This window comes from Papio anubis, chromosome 16, assembly GCF_008728515.1.
Source record: "Papio anubis isolate 15944 chromosome 16, Panubis1.0, whole genome shotgun sequence".
Taxonomy (NCBI): domain Eukaryota; kingdom Metazoa; phylum Chordata; class Mammalia; order Primates; family Cercopithecidae; genus Papio; species Papio anubis.
This window is the reverse complement of record NC_044991.1, coordinates 11,292,837-11,312,453: the sequence shown is the minus strand read 5'-3', so window position 1 is coordinate 11,312,453 and position 19,617 is coordinate 11,292,837. Positions and strand designations below refer to the sequence as shown.

Below are 19,617 nucleotides of genomic sequence, written 5' to 3'. Positions count from 1 at the left end.
CCCAACTGTGTTCACAAAGAACCCTCAGGAGTTCAAGACCAGCCTGGCCAACATGGCGAAACCCCTTCTCTACTAAAAATACAAAATTAGCCAGGCGTGGTGGCTCATGCCTGTAGTCCCAGCTACTCGGGAGGCTGAGGCAGGAGAATCGCTTGAGGCCGGGAGGCAGAGGTTGCAGGGAGCTGTGATCGCGCCACTGCACTCCAGCCTGCGTGACAGAGTGAGACCCTATCTCAAAAAATAAAAAATAAAGATGAGCGAGGAGCAATCGACCCCGGGGAAAAACAAAAAACAAAAAACAAAAAAAACCCTCATGAGCGCGCCTGCGCACACGGTCCGCTACGGCCCCATCCCTCTTCGGCCGTGGGGTGGCGCTGGGCGCATGCTCCCCGGCAGCGCGGTCATCCTCGACTCCTTCGGGCCGCTCTAGCCGCCCCACTCGCTGCTCTGCGGGGAGGCGGGCGCGCCCGCAGGGGTTCCTCCAAGATGGCGGCGCAGAGGAGGAGCCTGCTGCAGAGTGTGAGGAACTGGCCCGCTCTCCGGGCTTGGGGTTGGGAGTCTGGGCGTGGGGGGCTGTCGGCTGCAGGAACGGCTCCTTCTCCGATTTTGGACAGCCGCCCTCTCCGTGGTGGGGTGTGTCAGCCTCCTCCTCTCCTCGGGTTGGCCCCCTTTTTCCCGAGGCCGGGGCACGTATGCGCGGCGGGCCCGGCCCCCGGGGCAAAGGCATTGGGGCTGTGGGCCGCTGCTGCCGGGCGTCGAGGGCGGGAGCGTCCTGGATCCAGAAGGGAACACGGCGCGCGGCAGCAGAGCTACCCGAGTCTCGAGCCCACTGCGGCACCGAGCAGTCGTACAATAACAGCAGCATCCACTGTGTACCGCTTACAGCATCCCTGGCGTTGTGTTAATTGCTTTACATTTGTCAGTTTCTTTTTCGTAGCAGCCCCCTGACATAGGTGCTACTGTTATTCCTCTTTGATAGACTGAGACACAGAGGTGGTCGTTTGCCTAAGGCCACACAAATGGTAAGTATCGAGGCAGGATTAAAAATCAGGCAGTGTGATTCCAGAAACCCCCTTAATCCCTGGGCTGTACTAAAGGAATGACCAGTGGTGGCTGTCACTGGGTTCTGGTCCTGGCTCTAACTGACTGTGTCTCCCTTAGCCTCAGTTTCCTTCTCCTAAGGCGAGAGCGCTGAGTGGAAGAATTGTCTTCAGACTCATCCCTGTCCCCGGTCTGGACCCTCATGGGTTTGGCGCTGTCTTCCAGGCCCTGCGTCCTCTGACGCGCATGTGAACATAGATGCACACGCTTGTTGGCACCATGGCCGACTCTGACCTACTAGGGTAGGGTGCCGGCCTCCTGGGTCCTCCCTGTTCATGGCACTGTGTTGGAATTGCCTATGGACTTGTCTGCCTCCTGTACTAGAAAAAGTAAACTCCTTAAAAACAGGGACCTGTGATTTGTTTACCGCTGTGTCTCTAATACCTACCACCATGTGCTGGGCACTCAGTAAATACTTGTGAAAGGATGAGTAACGTTTGCAGCCAGGTCCAGTGCTTGCCCTTGGCTTCACAGAAGTGAGCAGACATTGGCTCAGGGATAACCTGGAAGCAGAGCCTTGAAATTATTCTCCCAGAAGCACAGTTCGCAGGCCTCCCCAGTGGGGATTGCTGTCTTCCCCTCCACATCTTTGCTGCCCCTTTATTTTATTACTACTGGGCAGGTCTGTCTTGTTACTGAGTTGGCATTGACTTTAGACAGCTGGCCCTCTGCTTTGTAAGTTCCCAGAGGACAAGGTTCCTGTATAAATGTCCCCGCTGTAGTTAGCGTTTGGGAAACGCTGGTTGGATTGTGACATTGGGAGGGAAAATGGTAAATGGTGCAGGCTGAGTTGGCTTGCTGAGAAGAGAGCAGACACCTGGGTCATGTGGCTACCAGCTTCTCCCCTACCTAGATGTGATGGAACCGAAGGGAATTGTGTTAGTCAGAAGGCCAGCTCTACTAGCCCCAGAATGTGTTTATCCAGGTGGTGGTGGCCTTTTTTAAAGAAAGAATAGTTAGCTTTAAACACATTGCATCTTGGTGCAAGGCAAAGGGATGGCAGGGATGTCCTCAGAAGGCCCCTCCACCCTCATGATGATCAGAACATCCCTTCTCACAGGGTGTACGGATGTCCAGGTGATGTGTAGGGCTTGCTGATGTCACGTCCACTGTCTCAAGTCTGGGGAGAGCAGCTCAGCTCAGACACCTGCATTCAGAGATGCCTGTGAGGGCTGCTGCTCTGTGGCTGCTGGGCAAAGATGAATGAGGCGTGTTGCCCACCCTCACTGCATTTGCAGACCAGCTTGGGAGAAGGAGCATATGCCACTGGTACAATACCTGGGGCACTGTCGTGTTGTCGTAGACCTGTGTCAAGAGCCCTGGGTGGACAGCAGAGAATTTTAAAGGCTTTAAAGGATGATAGGAGTTTACCACGCAGAGGAGAGGAGGGCCATTCCAGGAGGACATGTGTGTGTGTTTTTATTTTTGTTTTTCTTCCTAGAGATGGCGTTTCACCATGTTGCCCAGGCTGGTCTAGACTCCTGGGTTCAAGCAATCCTCTTGCCTTGGCCTCCCAAAGTGCTGGGATTCCAGGCGTGAGCCACCACATCTGGCTAAGGACAGGTGTTTAAATATGTGTGCATGTGTTTGTTAAGCTTTTCACAAGTTAAATACAATTAGTATTACAAGTCTATGTATTGAGGGGCTGCAGAGTGGCCTAATTTGTCTGGGTCACTGGGGGTTCGCAGGAATGGCATTTGCAAGGGTATACTGGGACCACATGGTAGATCACTTGGTGGAGCATCATCGCAGGCACTGTGGTACCTTGAAAGGTCTTTGGAAGCAAAAAACTTTTTTGTGGGGGTGTGGAGGAGACAGGATCTCACTCTGTCGGCCAGACTGGAGTGAAGTGGTGTGATCTCGGCTCACTGCAACCTCTGCTTCCTGGGTTCAAGTGATTCTTGTGCCTCAGTCTCCCAAGTAGCTGGGATTACAGGTGTGCACCACCACACCAGCTAACTTTTGTATTTTTAGTAGAGATACGGTTTCACCACATTGCCTAGGCTGGTCTTGAACTCCTGGCTCAAGCAATCTGCCCTCTTGGGCCTCCCAAAGTGCTAGGATTACAGGTGTGAGCCACTGTGCCTGGCCACAAAGAGGTTCTAAGGAAAGCTTGATGTGTTCAGAAAGACCTAGACCTTTCAGCCGGATAAAACAGTATTAGTCTCATACTGGCTTTGGGCAAATCACTTTATGTCCCTGAGCCTTAGTTTCTCCAAACCAAGAGGACTCTGGGGAGTATTGTTGGTGTTAAAGGAACTGACACGTTCCACTACTAGCCTGGTTTGGTTGCCAGCTAACCAGAAACTTCTACCTTCAGTGCTGCCATGAGTGAATGTCTGCTGTTCATTCCCTTAAATGTCCCTGAGCACTCACTATGTGCTAGGCACCCTGCAGGTGCAGGAGACACCGCCTTTGTGGAGCTGATGGTCTAGTAAAGGGCACAGACAGTGAGCACTGAACAGATACAGATCATCTGTGATATTGTAATATCCAAACTACAGCATCAGGTGGTGCTGTGAGGAGCAGTCTGGATTCACACACAGAATGCTGGGGGTGCCATTTTGGACAGGGTGGTAAGGGAAGACTTCTCTACATTTGATGAGATGAAAAGGGGGAAATGGGGGCAGCGTTCCTGCCCAAGGGAGCAGAGATGCAAAGGCTGCTGTTTCAGGAGCCTCAGGGGTGCTGGTACAGCTGGGTGGAGTGCTTTGGGGGTGCATGGGAGTAGCTGAGGTCTGAGGAAGCCGGGGGCCATGCTGGGCTTCACAGGTCCTGATGTGGCCTCTGGATTCCATTCTTCATGTGATGCGAAGCTTTCCTGGGGAGCAGGTTGACTAGGGACCTGATGTGATGTGACTTATGATTGGAGAAAAATCCCTCTTTGTTTTTTTTTTGTGTGTGTGGCAGAGTCTCGCTCTGTTGCTCCAGCTGTAGTGCAGTGGCGCAATCTCAGCTCACTGCAAGCTCTGCCTCCTGGATTCACGCCATTCTGCCTCAACCTCCTGAGTAGCTGGGACTACAGGCGCCTGCCACCACACCCAGCTAACTTTTTGTATTTTTTTTTTTTTTTTTAGTAGAAACGGGGTTTCACCATGATAGCCAGGATGGTCTTGATCTTCTGACCTCGTGATCCGCCCACCTCGGCCTCCCAAAGTGTTGGGATTACAGGCATGAGCCACCGCACCCTGCCGAAAAATCCTTCTTTTGAGTTTGAATGGTTACAGTGGAAGCCTGGGACCTCGTAAGAGACTCCTAGAGTCATCCAGGTGTGAGAAGGTGGCTTGGCCATGGGCGTGGCAGAGGAATGGTGGGAAGTGTCAGATTCCAGTTGTGTTTTGGAGGAAGAGGTGACGTGATTTGCTGATGGATTGAATGTGAGGTGCATAACAGAGGAAGAAGAGTCAAAAAGTTCTCTTAAGGTTTTGGTTTAAACAACAGTGGTGCCATTTATTAGGTGAGGGAGCCCTGGAAGAGGGGCACCCTGGGGCAGGGGGAATCAAGAGTTTGATTTTGCCTGTACTGTTACTTAATTATAAAAAAGAAAATCAGGCTAGGCATGGTGGCTCATGCTCGGAATCCCAGCCCTTTGGGAGGCTGAGGCAGGAGGATCACTTGAGGCCAGGAGTTCCAGATCAGCTTGGGTAACATAGTGAGATTCCATCTTTAAAAAAAAAAAATACTGGGGCACGGTGGTATGTGCCTGTAGTACTTAGAAGACTGAATGGGGTGATTGCCTGAGCCCAGAAGTTTGAGGTTGCAGTGAGGCTATGATCCCATCACTGTACTCCAGACTGGGTGACACAACAAGACCCTGTTTCAAAAAAAAAAAAGAAAGTAAGCTTAAAATCAATTTTTTAAACTTCGACATGTCCTGAGCAATTATATCTGAAATCACAGGTGCTAGCTGTGTAATTTATCTAAAGGATGTTAAAATAAATACATAGCCACTAAAATAAAAAGGTCCATGAGGGCAGCACCTATACCCGTTGCGTACACTCAGCTGCTGCCCTAGCACATTGGAAGTGGCCACAATTATTATTAGCCCCTTTAAGAATGAATGAGGAGCTCTTTAGGATGACGACATAGAGAACCTTCAATGAAAACTGGTGGGAGAAGTGGGGGCCAGAAGTGGAGCTGGTCTCAGAGAAGTGGGTCATCCGGAAGGTTAGAGGTGGTGGGGGCATTGGGGCCTTGGAAGCTTTTTGGAGAGAAAGGTCTGTTGCTCACCTGTTCCGAGCCGTCTTCCTGAGAATGTGAGTCTCCCTTTCTTTTTTTTTTTTTTTTGAGACGGAGTCTCGCTCTGTCGCCCAGGCTGGAGTGCAGTGGCCGGATCTCAGTTCACTGCAAGCTCCGCCTCCCAGGTTTACGCCATTCTCCTGCCTCAGCCTCCCGAGTAGCTGGGACTACAGGCGCCCGCCACCTCGCCCGGCTAGTTTTTTGTATTTTTTAGTAGAGACGGGGTTTCACTGTGTTAGCCAGGATGGTCTCAATCTCCTGACCTCGTGATCCGCCCGTCTTGGCCTCCCAAAGTGCTGGGATTACAGGCTTGAGCCACCGCGCCCGGTCGAGTCTCCCTTTCTGAGCTTCTTTTTCGCTTCTAAGGAATTTGGGTGCTTTCACCACAAAAACACTTGGTCTTTTCATACCGTAATTTGATATTCAAGCTGTGGCCTGAGCTTGGAACTATTCTTTGTCCATTTCTGCTGCCCAGGACTTTGAGATGAGGCTATGTGGGTACTTGATGAACTATTACGTGGCATGGACACATATGTACATGAGGAGTGAATGCTTACATCACGTACAGGGTGTTTGTCAAGGCCTTGATGGGTTAAATACTGTTGGATCACTGTAGAAGCTTTTCATACCGAAACATGAATTTTGGAAACTCCTTCATAAAATCAAGTTGAAATTAGGTCTTTTGAAACAGACTTCTTACCGTATTTTTGTGAAATTTCTCATGAGCAGTTCATTTCTCAGACATGGAAGAGTTAAGTCCTGTGTTCACTGTTGTGTGTGTTGCAGTGGCTCCGCGATGAGGCTGTGCTGAGTGAGAGACGCCCCCTTCTCAGTTTCTCGCAGACTCTTGCTCCCTGCGCTCCAGCGCCGCTCACGGCTGGTGCTGGCAGGCCTGGCATTTGGGGGCGTGGGAGAAAGTATGCATCAGTGTGTGCAGGGGTGGAGGGGTGGGTGGTTTGTGTGAATAGAAAGTACATGACCTTTCTGAAAATTGTTCAGAAATGTGGAGGAAGGAAGCGAGAGACTTGGCAATCCTGTAGGCTTTAATGGAATCAGCAATGGACGCTCGGTGTGGCTAATCCTCGATGGAGATGGAAAGAAATGGGAGAACACGATTCAAGCCCACTCAGCTGCAGCAGCGTGAGTCTGCTGGGGAACACAGAGAAGACCAGATCCTCTCACTCCCACACTGGCAGAACCTCCTGAGGTTCTCCGGCCACTGTAGTGAATCAGTATCTGGTGAGCGCCCGAATTACGTGAGAAACTGCGTATGTGTCATTGGATCTAAGACACTGATATTTTAAGGACACATCAATGTTTTGTATATTGCTCAGAAAGAGAACTCACAGCTAATTAACTTGTAACATACCAACTCCAGAGATGTTAACATGTGGAAAATGTAGGTCTTCAAATCAGTGAAATAAGATAATCTAATTAATAATACCAGGCTATAGCACAAGGGTTGCCATAGGGCCACTTGGTGAATGGCCAGTAAGTGGGGCACCCAGCATGCACAGCGGGGCCACTGGGATAGGTTTCTCAGGGGAGGGCCCCATGGTCTTGGGCAGCATTTTCCCAGTCTGGGGCATACAGCGAGGTGGTTTGTGGCAGCAAACAAAACTGATCTTACAAATTGAGAAGACTGTGCTTTTCCGTTCTCTCTCAGACTTTCTAATGATATCAAGAAAAAAAAAAACTTGGTTTGATCCTAGTATGTTCCTCACCATCTTTCTGATACTTGCTGATCCACCCCCAGTCCCATTGTTAAACATAGAATAGGGCTCCAGCAATATAGCCAGCAATAGGTTCAGCTAAAGTGAATAACCTTGTTTTGTTTTTTATGATCGTCTAGATGTGGCAAGTAATACTGGTTTTCCACCTATAATACTGGAAAAGTTTACATTCAAAATGAAATCACCTGGGTGTGGTGGTGTACCTGTAGTCCTAGCTACTCGAGAGGCTGAGGCAGGAGGATAGCTGATGTCTAGGATTTCAAGGCTGCAGTGAGCCGTGATTGTGCCACTATACTTCAGCCTGGGTGACAGAGCGAGACCATGTCTCTAAAAAAAAAAAAAAGAAAGAAAGAAAAGGAATCATTTGAGTGAAAGATAATTTCTTGAAGATGGTGAGTGATGATTGAGGTTTGGGAATCATGCACCTCTGGCCCTAGATGGATTTGAGCAGGGCCTTTGGGGTAGATAGGACTTAAAAAGATAGAAAAGGACAGGCTTTGCCTTACCATGGGTACTTTTACATACGCTCTTTGGGTAATTTTTTTCTTACTCTTTGTTTCTTTTTTTTTTTAAATTTATTTTTTACTTTTTATTTTTGAGACGGAGTCTCGCTCTGTCGCCCAGGCTAGAGTGCAGTGGCGCGATCTCAGCTCACTGCAATCTCCACCTCCCGGGTTCACCCCATTCTCCTGCCTCAGCCTCCCGAGTAGCTGGGACTACAGGCGCCCGCCACCACGCCAAGCTAATTTTTAGTAGAGACAGGGTTTCACTGTGGTAGCCAGGATGGTCTCAATCTCTTGACCTCATGATCCGCCCACCTCTGCCTCCCAAAGTGCTGGGATTACAGGCGTGAGCCACCACACCCGAAGGACCTTCTCTCTTTCTTTTTATAGAAGGCCATGACAGATTGACTAGAAACTTAATGTTTAAAGAGTACCAAAGTACTACTCAGGAGGGTGAGGCAGAAGAATCGCTTGAACCTGGGAGGCGGAGGTTGTAGTGAGCCGAGATTGCACCACTGCACTCCAGCCTGGGCAACAGGAGTGAAACTCCAACTCAAAAAAAAAAAGTACGAAACCAAAGTCAAATAAATAGAACTTTGGTTTTTGTTTGTTTGTTTGGGTTTGTTTGTTTGTTTCTTTGCTTTTGAGACAGAGTCTCACTCTGTTGCCGAGGCTGGAGTGCAGTGACATGGTCTCGGCTCACTGCACTCTGCCTCTGCACTCATCACCTCTGCCTCCCGGGTTCGAGCAGTTCTGCCTTAGCCTCCCAAGTAACTGGGACTACAGGTGCCTGCCACCATGCCCGGCTAATTTTTGTATTTTTAGTAGAGCCGGGGTTTCACCGTGTTGGTCAGGCTGGTCTCGAACTCCTGACCTCAAATGATCTACCCACCTCAGCCTCCCAGAGTGCTGGGATTACAGGCGTGAGCCACCACGCCCAGCCTATAAATAGAACTTTGAACAAGGTAAAATAACAAGGTGCATATATAGAAATAGTCGGTTTGTTTTAAAGTGTGTGCTTGTCTCTGTGACTTTACCTCTGGGGTCAACAAGTTTGACTTTACCTCTGGGGTCAATCAAGTTTCTTCATTTGAGGCCCCCAAAATATTTATTTGGCCTTTCAGGTAAGTCAAATGTTTGGTGGAGGTTTTATTTCCCTTCTGTGGTGTTTGGTCTTACCAGTATGGTTAGCTTCTCATGCTTTTTGTTCTGGTCACAGTTTTTTAGAGATCGTTTGGAACCGTGTGTAGAAGGCCTTGTCTGTACAAGATACACAGCTGAGTGAGATTGTCAGTCTGTCAAAGGGCAAAATTCAAAACTGTCCACAGTCTGGAAGGCTGGGATGAATGCATTAATATATAATTCGACTGATACAAATTTAGATTTAAAACAACCTTCTATAGTAGTTTGGGGGAGACAGACATGGTAGAAACTCACAGGAAAAGGACCTTGTTATTTTACATAGAGGCTAGATTCTCATCTTCTCTTGGGTATATGAAAGTTGTTGATTTGCATACTTTGATTTTCTATCCTGCCGCCTAACTGATTTCTTTTACTGTTTGTGTTAGTTTTTCATTGATTCTTTAGGGTTGCCAGGCGTACTGTCCTATCAGCTGCAAATAGAAATGACTTCTTTCCCGATTTTTATGCTCTCATTCTTTACTCTAACTGCCTGGGCTAACACCTCCAGTTCTGTGTGAAGTAATGGAGTGGGCAGCCTTGCTATGGCCCTGATCTTTCTTTTGTTGTTGTTGTTGTTGTTTTGTTTTGAGAGGGAGTCTCACTCTGTCGTCCGGCTGGAGTGCTGTGGCGTGATCTCGGCTCACTGCAAGCTCTGCCTCCTGGGTTCACGCCATTCTCCTGCCTCAGCCTCCAGAGTAGCTGGGACTACAGGCGCCCACCACCTCACCCAGCTAATTTGTTGTATTTTTAGTAGAGACAGGGTTTCACTGTGTTAGCCAGGATGGTCTCAATCTCTTGACCTCGTGATCCGCCCACCTCGGCCTCTCAAAGTGCTGGGATTACAGGTGTAAGCCACCGCACCCAGCCCTGTGACCCTGACCTTTTTTTTTTTTTTTGAGACAGAGTCTTGCTCTGTTGTCCAAGCTGGAGTACAGTGGCATGATCTCGGCTCACTGCAAGCTGTCTCCCGGGTTCACGCCATTCTCCTGCCTCAGCCTCCAGAATTGCTGGGACTACAGGCGTCTGCCACCACGCCCGGCTAATTTTTTGTATTTTTAGTAGAGACGGGGTTTCACCATGTTAGCCAGGATGGTGATCTCCTGACCTCGCGATCCGCCCGCCTCGGCCTCCCACAGTACTGGGATTACAGGCGTGAGCCACCGCGCCCGGCCGACCCTGATCTTAATGAAGTGTTCCGCACTGAGTAAGATGCCAGCATTAGGGCTGAAGTATACATAGAGTAGTATGTTCAGAAAGGAGCCATCAGTTTCTGTTTTCTGGAGTGTTTTTACCAAGAATGGACCAAGGCTCCTTAGATAAACAATAGTACTGGTGCCTATACCTGTTGACCCAAACACCATTTGCCAGTTTATAAAATAATAAATTCCCGAAATATTACTGCCTCAACATTATGAAAATCAGATTTCCTAAAAAAGTACTTAGTAGTGTTGAAATATCTAGACACTATTCACAGGTACTTAGTGAACAAGGCACTTGCTCAGTAGATTGACTGCCGTCAGACACACAGGTTTTCTCATTTGGGAAAGTTTATTATTCCCACATCAGCCAAATACAGCACAGCATACAGTGGTCAGTAGATCATCAGCTTACTCCTGGTCTCCTGTTGTGAAATGCTCTTAGATGAATTGTTCTTGTGCCATGACACACCAACGTGGCAAGTTCCTTAGTTGCCTGTTTGAGCTTGTTTCTTTCTTTACTTGTGGAAGACAATTTCACTGGCCTTTTTTTTTTTTTTTTTTGAGGCAGAGTCTTGCTCTGTCATCCAGGCTGGAGTGCGGTGGCACGCGCGATCTTGGCTGTCTGCAACCTCCACCTCCTGGGTTCAAGCGATTCTTCTACCTCAGCCTTCCAAGTAGTTGAGACTACAGGTGCTTGCCACCATGCCTGGCTGATTTTGTTTGTTTGTTTGTTTGTTTGTTTGAGACGGAGTCTTGCTGTGTGGCCCAGGCTGGAGTGCAGTGGCGCGATCTCGGCTCACTGCAAGCTCCGCCTCCCGGGTTCACGCTATTCTCCCGCCTCAGCCTCCGAGTAGCTGGGACTACAGGCGCCCGCCACCTCACCCGGCTAATTTTTTATATTTTTAGTAGAGACGGGGTTTTACCATGTTAGCCAGGATGGTCTCGATCTCCTGACCTTGTGATCCACCCGCCTAGGCCTCCCAAAGTGCTGGGATTACAGGCTTGAGCCACTGCGCCCGGCCGCCTGGCTGATTTTTGTATTTTTAGTAGAGACAGACAGGGTTTCACCATATTGGCCAGGCTGGTCTTGAACTCCTGACCTGGTGATCCACCCACCTTGGCCTCCCAGAGTGCTGGGATTAGAGGAGTGGGTCATCGCGCCCGGCCTCACCGGCCTTTTTTAATAGTGTGTGTCTAATGTGGAACGGACCCATAATTTGCTTGGTGATATTTATTTTTTGCTGCAAAGTGTGGATTTTTTTAGAAAGATTCAAGTCCTTGGAAGCCCGTGTCTGTCCCTTATGGGAGTTAGATACTGGCAGAGGAGGTAACTGTGATTGCAGCATCGAAGACAGGTTTTGCGTTGTGGCAACACATTTGTGTTAGTATTATTCATCTCACATGAGAGGATGAGTTAATTCCATCTTAATCTCTTTTTTTTTTTTTTTTTTTTTTTTTTGAGATGGAGTCTGGCTCTGTCGCCCAGGCTGGAGTGCAGTGGCGCAATCTCGGCTCACTGAAAGCTCTGCCTCCCGTGTTCACGCCATTCTCCTGCCTCAGCCTCGTGAGTAGCTGGGACTACAGGCGCCTGCCATCGCACCCAGCTAATTTTTTTTGTATTTTTAGTAGAGATGGGGTTTCACTGTGGTCTCGATCTCCTGACCTTGTGATCCGCCCACCTCAGCCTCCGAAAGTGTTGGAATTACAGGCGTGAGCCACCGCGCCCGGCCCTTAATCTCATTTTTAATCCCAGGGCTCTAGAAAATAGAAATGTCTTTTCCTCCCATGCTTTAAAACACCTGTGGCACTTTGGGGTGCTAAATATTGACTTCTTTGGCCATCTTTTCAGGAGGAAGACATGGGATACTCCTGACTGGGGAGATGCTTTTGTACTTCTGCTTAACCTCATATTTAATTTCATTCCAGCTGGTGGCGGGAGACAGACTAGAAAAGGAGCTACCTTTGGAAGTATATTTGCCTGGTTATAGGAGACTTTTGTGAGTTGGCTGGAAATGGAAATATACTAAGCAGATCTAAGACATAGGGAATAATTGGCAACATATCAGTTACCTGAAGAATAATTAATTCACTGGTTATTAGTCATTACCATGGCCCAGAGGCTTTGCACTGCCCTCCCACCCAGGCACATACGTGCATAGGTATTTGCAAACATGGCATGGAGCCTCTTTTCCCCTGTGCTCACTAGAGAGGCCACACTGGCCTTCTCGTGCTTCTGTAAACCTAGCGTGCTTTTTTCCGTCTTAGGGTCTTTGCACATGCTGTTCCCTCTGCCCGGAAGGCTCCTTCTCTGCCTTCTAGATCACTGCCCCATAGTCATTCAGGTCTGGCTCAGAGGTCACCTCCCCAGAGAGGTCTGCTTTTCTGACCACTTCATCTAGAGGCCCCCCCGCCCGTCACGCTGTGTCCCTTTACTATGATGTTTTTTCTCCCTAGCACATAGCCCTGTCTGAGATTGCCTTGTTTATGATTGTATTGTGTGTTTGAATTCTCTCTCTCCCTAGAAGGGAAACTTCAAATAAGGAACCTCTCTGTTTTCTCTTCTGTGTCCCCAGTACCCAGAATACTGCCAGACTGTTGCAAATGCTCAGCAGGTATTCGTTGAAAGAATGTATGTAGTGATTTAATGTACTGTAATCACATAATATCATATATGGGTCCTGAAGACTAAGTTCCCATTTATGTTAAGAGAGACATTAATTTTGCTTTAAAATGAAACAGTTCAGTATTATAACTAGACCCAATTTTGTGTTGCTGCGAAGCCGTTTTTCTTCTTCTTTTTGAGACTGAGTCTTACTCTGTCACCCAGGCTGGAGTGCAGTGGCATGATCTCAGCTCACTGCAACCTCCACCTCCTGCATTCAAGCGATTCTCCTGCCTCAGCCTCCTGAGTAGTTGGGATTACAGGCACGCACCACCACGCCTGGCTAATTTTTGTATTTTTAGTAGAGACAGGATTTTGCCACATTGCCCAGGCTGGTCTCAAACTCCTGACCTCAAGTGATCCACCTGCCTCAGCCTCCCCAAGTGCTGGGATTACAGGCGTGAGTCACTGCGCCGGGCCAGCGGTTTTTCTTTTGGCGTTGCTTGAACTGAATGTGTTAAATTTAAGCCTGGTGTTATGAGGAGCTGAGCAGAATTCCAGGCCTATTGTTGCCATTTCTACTTTTTTTATTTTTTTATTTAGTCGTGACATAATTGGCTCAGCTAGCACTTATTGTCATTTCATCTCCCTTTTTTTTTTCATTTCCATTAGTAGGTTTTGGTTATAGTGTCTGTTTTCAAAGGCTATTGGAAGGCATTAGTAGCTTTTCAGACCTTGTGGTAAAATTGTGTTAATAAAAATAAATAAATAAAAGTCACCTAATGAAGACATAAATAAGTGTAGAGACACACCATGTTAATGGATTAGAAGGCTCAACATGGTGACAATGTCTGTTTTCTCCAAATTGATCTGTAGATTTAAAACAGTTCCAATAAAAATCCCAACAAGACTTGTGGATATAAGCAAGCTGATTCTAAAATTTATATGAAAAGGCAAAGGAACTCAAATAGCCAAAACAATTTTGAAAAAGAGCAATAAGATTAGGAGACTCACAGTAGCCAATTTTAAGACTTACAGTAGCCGGGCGCGGTGGCTCAAGCCTGTAATCCCAGCACTTTGGGAGGCTGAGACGGGCGGATCACAAGGTCAGGAGATCGAGACCATCCTGGCTAATACGGTGAAACCCCGTCTCTACTAAAAAATACAAAAAACTAGCCGGGCGAGGTGGCGGGCGCCTGTGGTCCCAGCTACTCCAGAGGCTGAGGCAGGAGAATGGCGTAAACCCGGGAGGCGGAGCTTGCAGTGAGCTGAGATCCGGCCACTGCACTCCAGCCTGGGCGACAGAGCCAGACTCAGTCTCAAAAAAAAAAAAAAAAAAAAAAAAAGACTTACAGTAAAGCGACGGTAATCAAGAATGTAGTATGGGTGGAGGGGTAGACACACCGATCACAGGAACAGAATAGAGTCTAGAAGTAGACCCACACAGTTCAATGGAGAAAAGCTAGTCTTTTCAACAAATGGTGTTGGAATGATTGGATATCGGAATGAAAAAAAAAAATGGACCTAAACCTCTTTCCTACCTTACACAGAAATTAATTCAAAATGGATCACAGATCTAAATGTAAAATGTAAAACTATAAAACTTTTAGGAAAAAACATAGGCACTCTTCGTGACCTGGGGCTGGACAGAGGGTTCAGAAACATGACTGCAAAAGCGTGAACCATGAAAGAGAAAAAATTGATTAAATGGACTTCATCTAAACTAAAACCTTTTGCTCTGCGAAAGACACTACTTGAGTGAATGAAATACTAAGTTACAAATAAAAAGAACTCCTAGAACACAATAGTTAAGAAAATAACGTAATTTAAAAACGGGGAAAAAACTTGTGTTTCGCCAGAGAGGATGAGTGCGTGCCAAATAAACATATGAAAGATACTCAATGTCGTTAGCCGTTAGGAAGTGCAGATTAAAGCCACGATGAGATACCACTACCCACCTCTTAGAATATCTAAATTCAGAAAAAGAAAAAGACAATACCACATGGTGGCAAGGATGTGGAGCAGCCAAAACTCAGCATTGGAAATGCAAATGGTTCAGCCACTCTGGAAAACAGTTCGGCATGTTCCTATAAAGTTAAACATATACTTAGCACATGAGCCAGCCCTCTCACTCCTAGGTATTTACCCTGGATAAATGAAAAGTTACGTTCATACAAAAACCTGTACATGAATATTTATAGCACATTTCTTCGTAATTATAAGAAACGAAACAGCCCAAATGTCCTTCAGTGGATGAATGGATAGACAAACTATGCTACATCCAAACAATGGTATATTACTCTACAAAAGAGAGAAACAGGCTATTGGTGCACACAAGCCAACAACTTGGATGAATCTTAGAGACATAATATTGAGTGAAAAAAGCCAGTCTCAGGTGATCATGTTTACTGCATCATTTCTTATGTGACATTCTTTTTTTTTTTTTTTTTTTTTTTTTTTGAGACGGAGTCTGCTCTGTCACTCCAGGTTGGAGTGCTAGGCCGGATCTCAGCTCACTGCAAGCTCCGCCTCCGGTTCCCGCTTCTATTCTCTGCCTAGCCTCCTGGAGTAGCTGGGACTACAGGCGCCTGCCACCTCAGCCTCGCTAGTTTTTGTATTTTAGTAGAGATCGGGTTTTCACCGTGTTCGCTTAAGATGGTCTCGATCTCTCCTGACCTCGGATCCCCATCTCCCCGGCCTCCCAGTGCTGGGATTTCAGGCTTGAGCCACCGCTGGCCTCGCCCTCTTTTGGAGACAGAGTCTCACTCCGTCACCCAGGCTGGAGTGCAGTGGCGTGCAGTCTCGGCTCATGGCAACCTCTGCCTCTCGGGTTCAGGTGATTCTCGTGCCTCAGCCTCTTGAGTAGCTGGAATTACAGGTGTATGCCACCACGCCCGGCTGATTTTTGTACTTTTAGTAGAGACGGGATTTCGCCACATTGGCCAGGCTGGTCTCAAATTCCTGGCCTCAAGTGATCAGCCCCTCTTGGCTTCCCAAAGTGCTGGGATTACAGGCATTAGCCACCGCACCTGGCGTTTAATATGACATTCTTAAAAAGACAAAGCCATAGCAGTGGAAAATAGGTTGCCAGGGATTAGGGGAGGGAGTGTGTTGGGAGTGGAGCTGCCCTGTATCCTGAGAGTGGTGGTAGTTACACACATCTCTACATGTGTCAGCATTCACAGATGTGCGTGCCTCAAAAGCCAGTTTTACTCCATGTTAATGTAAAAATAAAACAAACTCCCACACCCTGCAGAAGTTGCTCCAGGGTGCAAAATGTAGAACTGAAGCACCAAAATAGATAAATGCAGAATAAAACCAATTAAATGAAAAAAAAAGAAGTCACTCCTGTCGGTATATAACTAAACAGAAGCTACAATTTGCCACAAAAGCTAACCACAGTCTTTTTACATATCTGATTGCAAAAGCCTGTTGAAGTGGTTTCCACATCCTTTCTGGAAGACTTAACAATAACTTGTAAGAAGTTGCACACAGTATCTGTGTGTATTTTATTTCTTTTTCAGATTATTCACTGTTGGCATATAGAAATGCTACTGATTTTTGCATGTTGATTTCATATCCTGCAACTTTTTTTTTTTTTTTTTGAGACTGAGTATCACTCTGTCGCCCAGGCTGGAGTGCAGTGGCATGATCTCGACTCACTGCAAGCTCCGCCTCCCGGGTTCACGCCATTCTCCTGCCTCAGCCTCCTGAGTAGCTGGGACTACAGGTGCCCGCCACCACGCCTGGCTAATTTTTTGTATTTTTAATAGAGACGGGGTTTCACCATGTTAGCCAGGATGGTATCGATCTTCTGACCTCATGAACCACCTGCCTGGGCCTCCCAAAGTGCTGGGATTACAGGTGTGAGCCACTGCACCCGGCCCATATCCTGTAACTTTACTGAATTTGTTTAATCAGTTCTAATAGTTTTTTGGTGGAGTCTAGGTTTTTCCAAATGTAAGATTATATCATCTGCAAACCAGGATCATTTCACGTCTTCCTTGCCAGTTTGGATGCCCTGTATTTCTTTCTCTTATCTGGTTGCTCTAGCTTGTGTTTGTTTAATATTTCAATAAAGCTTTCAATACTTTTTTCCTATTTTTTGAGACAGAATCTCACTCTTGTCACCCAGGCTAGAGTGCAGTGGCATGATCTCGGTTCACTGCAATCTCCGGCTCCTGGGTTCAAGCAATTCTCCTGCCTCAGTCTCCCCAGTAGCTGGGATTACAGGCTTGCACTGCCATGCCTGGCTAATTTTTGTGTGTTTTTAACAGAGACAGAGTTGGGGTTTCACCAGGTTGGCTATGCTGGTCTCGAATTTCTGACATCAAATGGTCTGCCCACCTCAGCCTCCCAAAGTGCTGGGATTACAGGCGTGAGCCACTGCACCCAGCCAATACAAATTTTATTTTCCTTGAAATTGGACTGTGGTTCTCCCAGTTATTCCAGGTTGCTCTAGTTCTGCACGGTGGTCCTGGGAGTGCCCCTGTGAACAAGGCACAGTTCTCAGGTAGGAGGCCAGATTTGGGGCAAGCTTTCCGGGAGAGGCAGGGAATTGCACCTGGGCCTTGCGTCAAATCGCACCTGGGGCTTAAAAAATACGGATGCTCAGGAGGTACCCTAGGGAGATTTGGGAAATTCAGAAATTGCGTTTGGGCCGGAGCTGGGGCCAGAGCCTGGACCGCTGTGTGAGTGTGTTTAAAGCTCTGCAGTGATTATGCTGAACAGCCTGGTTTGAGATCCTGTGGGGTGGAATGGGCATTGCAGACAGGTAGGGGTGCTGGGACCAGGGTGCCGCTGGGGTACATGAGAGGGCCATCAGCCAATCCTGGGGAGGGTCATCCTGAAGGAAGACCTCCTGGAGGTGATGACTCCTGAGCCAGAGAGTCCCGAAGGACCCAGGGAATTGCTAGGGAAGAAGAAGGGGGGTGTTCATGTGGAGGCAAAGAGCAGGGGATGGACAGGGCTGCAGGCATTCAAGACTGGGAGGGAAGGATGTGGCAGGGGAGATGGGAGAGGACTCTGGGGGTGGCATGAGGATGTCTTATAAACCAGCTCATAAACTCTGACTTAAAAGCCAGTCTCAGTTACTCTCCCTGGCACTTGGAGGTCCCAGTGCCAGAAGAGTGACTGAGACTAGCTTGTAAGTTGGAGTTTCTCCAGGCTGGGTCTTAGATCACCTGAAAGCATCACCCATGGGGAGCGGCTTGTGCTGCAGATGTCCTGGGCCCTGCCCAGATCAGTCACTCTGAGGATGGGGCCTGCAGCCTGCAGTGTTGGCAACCAGTGCTCAAGGGATTCCTTTCTGGTGTGCTTTTGGAGCCAGTGCAGTAAGAGGTGGGGTCCCCAGAGTTTCCTGCCAAGCGTCTGCGACATTTGTGTGTTTCACTAGGTTTCATAACAGCTCACTCCTGGAGGCCATTGCTGTGCCTTACATTTAGGAATGCTGGAGTCTTTCAGTTTTCCTGGGGAACCAGTTTGTAAATAAGCCATAAAAACAGCAAACCCTTCTGCAGGTGTCTGTTCATACAAACATTATTGTTTTTCAGAAGGAAGTGGAACCCTCTGTGTAGGGCTGCGGGCCTGCTAGTTTTTTGTTGCAGAAGCAGTAGGTGAGGTGGGGTCTACCCTGCAGACGCGGTGGCACCTCACGGCTTCCTGGTGTCCTTCCCCAGGAGCAGCAGCCAAGCTGGACAGATGACCTGCCACTCTGCCACCTCTCTGGGGTTGGCTCAGCCTCCAACCGCAGCTACTCTGCTGATGGCAAGGGCACTGAGAGCCACCCGCCAGAGGACAGCTGGCTCAAGTTCAGGTGTGTGTGCCAGCGTTTCTCTGTTGGGCCCAGGGAGTTGGTTGGTTTGCGAACAAGGAAAGACACCGACCTTGCAGCTTTCTCGTATGGGCTTGCCAGTGACATGTGGCCGGTGAGAGGTGGCCTCTGCTGCTGTCCTTTACACTGCTGGGCTTCAGACCAGCCTAGGGCCTGCTCTGATGGGGTAGCATGAGCATGGGGAGGAGGGTATCCCAGAAGGTCATAGCCAGAGTGAAATGATGGCCAAAGCAGGGGACCCAAGAGGGCCCCTGAAGCTGCAGCTGCTGTAGCTTTAGCCTCCCCCAATTCCCTTCCCTTTCTCCCTCCACCTCCATGAGACCCTGGCCTCAGGCCTCCCTCTGCCCTCTCCCTCTTCCAGGAGTGAGAACAACTGCTTCCTGTATGGGGTCTTCAATGGCTACGATGGCAACCGGGTGACCAACTTTGTAGCCCAGCGGCTGTCCGCAGAGCTCCTACTGGGCCAGCTGAATGCCGAGCACGCCGAGGCCGACGTGCGGCGCGTGCTGCTGCAGGTAATGGTGCCGGGGCTGGCAGTGACCCAGCCACATCATGTCCCCCACCCCAGGGCTTGGGCCCTGCACCGCTAGCATGTTGCCAGGGTTGGTGTGAAGATCCTGCTGGCCCCTTCACCCCGGTAGAGGAACAGCTCCCAGCGAAGGCCCCCCCACAACCCAACAGGAGTCCAGGACCAGCCAGTGAGCAGCAGGCCTTCAATGGCTGGCAGGGGAGGTACTGCTGGAGACGGGGGGCATTTGGGGATGTGAGCTTGGAGAGAGGTGTGAGGTGGGAACAGGGTAAGGCCTGGTAGAAATGGGGTCATTTAGAGCTACCCCTTTCTTTCCTGTGTGGTCTGGTGCTCAGCCTCCAGGTGCAGGAGGCATCCCTGGGCGTTCAGGAAAGACCTTGCCTCCCGCTTCTGAGGGGCCGCTGCCCTCGTTGTCTGGTTCCACGTTTCTGCTTGTGCTGTTGGGAGCTTTCCTCCCGGCATCTCCTTTCAGGAGCATGTCTCAGGCCCATGTTAGATGAGAGGGTGGGCTTCTGTTCCCGGAGAACAGTGGTGCCAGCCTTTTCCTGCCCTTCACAGCCTCAGGCTCCATTGCCAGTGATTCTCAGCAGATCTCACACTGGGGAGAAGGTGTCAGTGTCACTAGTGTCCTGGGGCCAGCAGGGTTTGACAGAAGGCTCCCAGGAAGAAGTTGTAGTAATCATATGAGCTGTCATA

At 48.7% G+C, this 19,617-nt stretch overlaps 1 protein-coding gene across 2 annotated transcripts in view; it reads left to right on the top strand.

The window, feature by feature from the left end:
* Nucleotides 1-419: 419 nt before the first annotated feature.
* The window catches only part of TAB1 (TGF-beta activated kinase 1 (MAP3K7) binding protein 1), a 34,738-nt gene continuing 15,540 nt past the window's right edge, over nucleotides 420-19,617 (top strand). The window contains exons 1-3 of one of the 2 annotated variants that reach the window (XM_003905561.4): nucleotides 420-519; nucleotides 18,238-18,374; nucleotides 18,754-18,907. In XM_003905561.4, the coding sequence (XP_003905610.2) occupies nucleotides 487-519; nucleotides 18,238-18,374; nucleotides 18,754-18,907 (324 nt within the window). In that variant the 5' untranslated portion in view covers nucleotides 420-486. The other variant, XM_031656288.1, reaches the window with a different exon arrangement.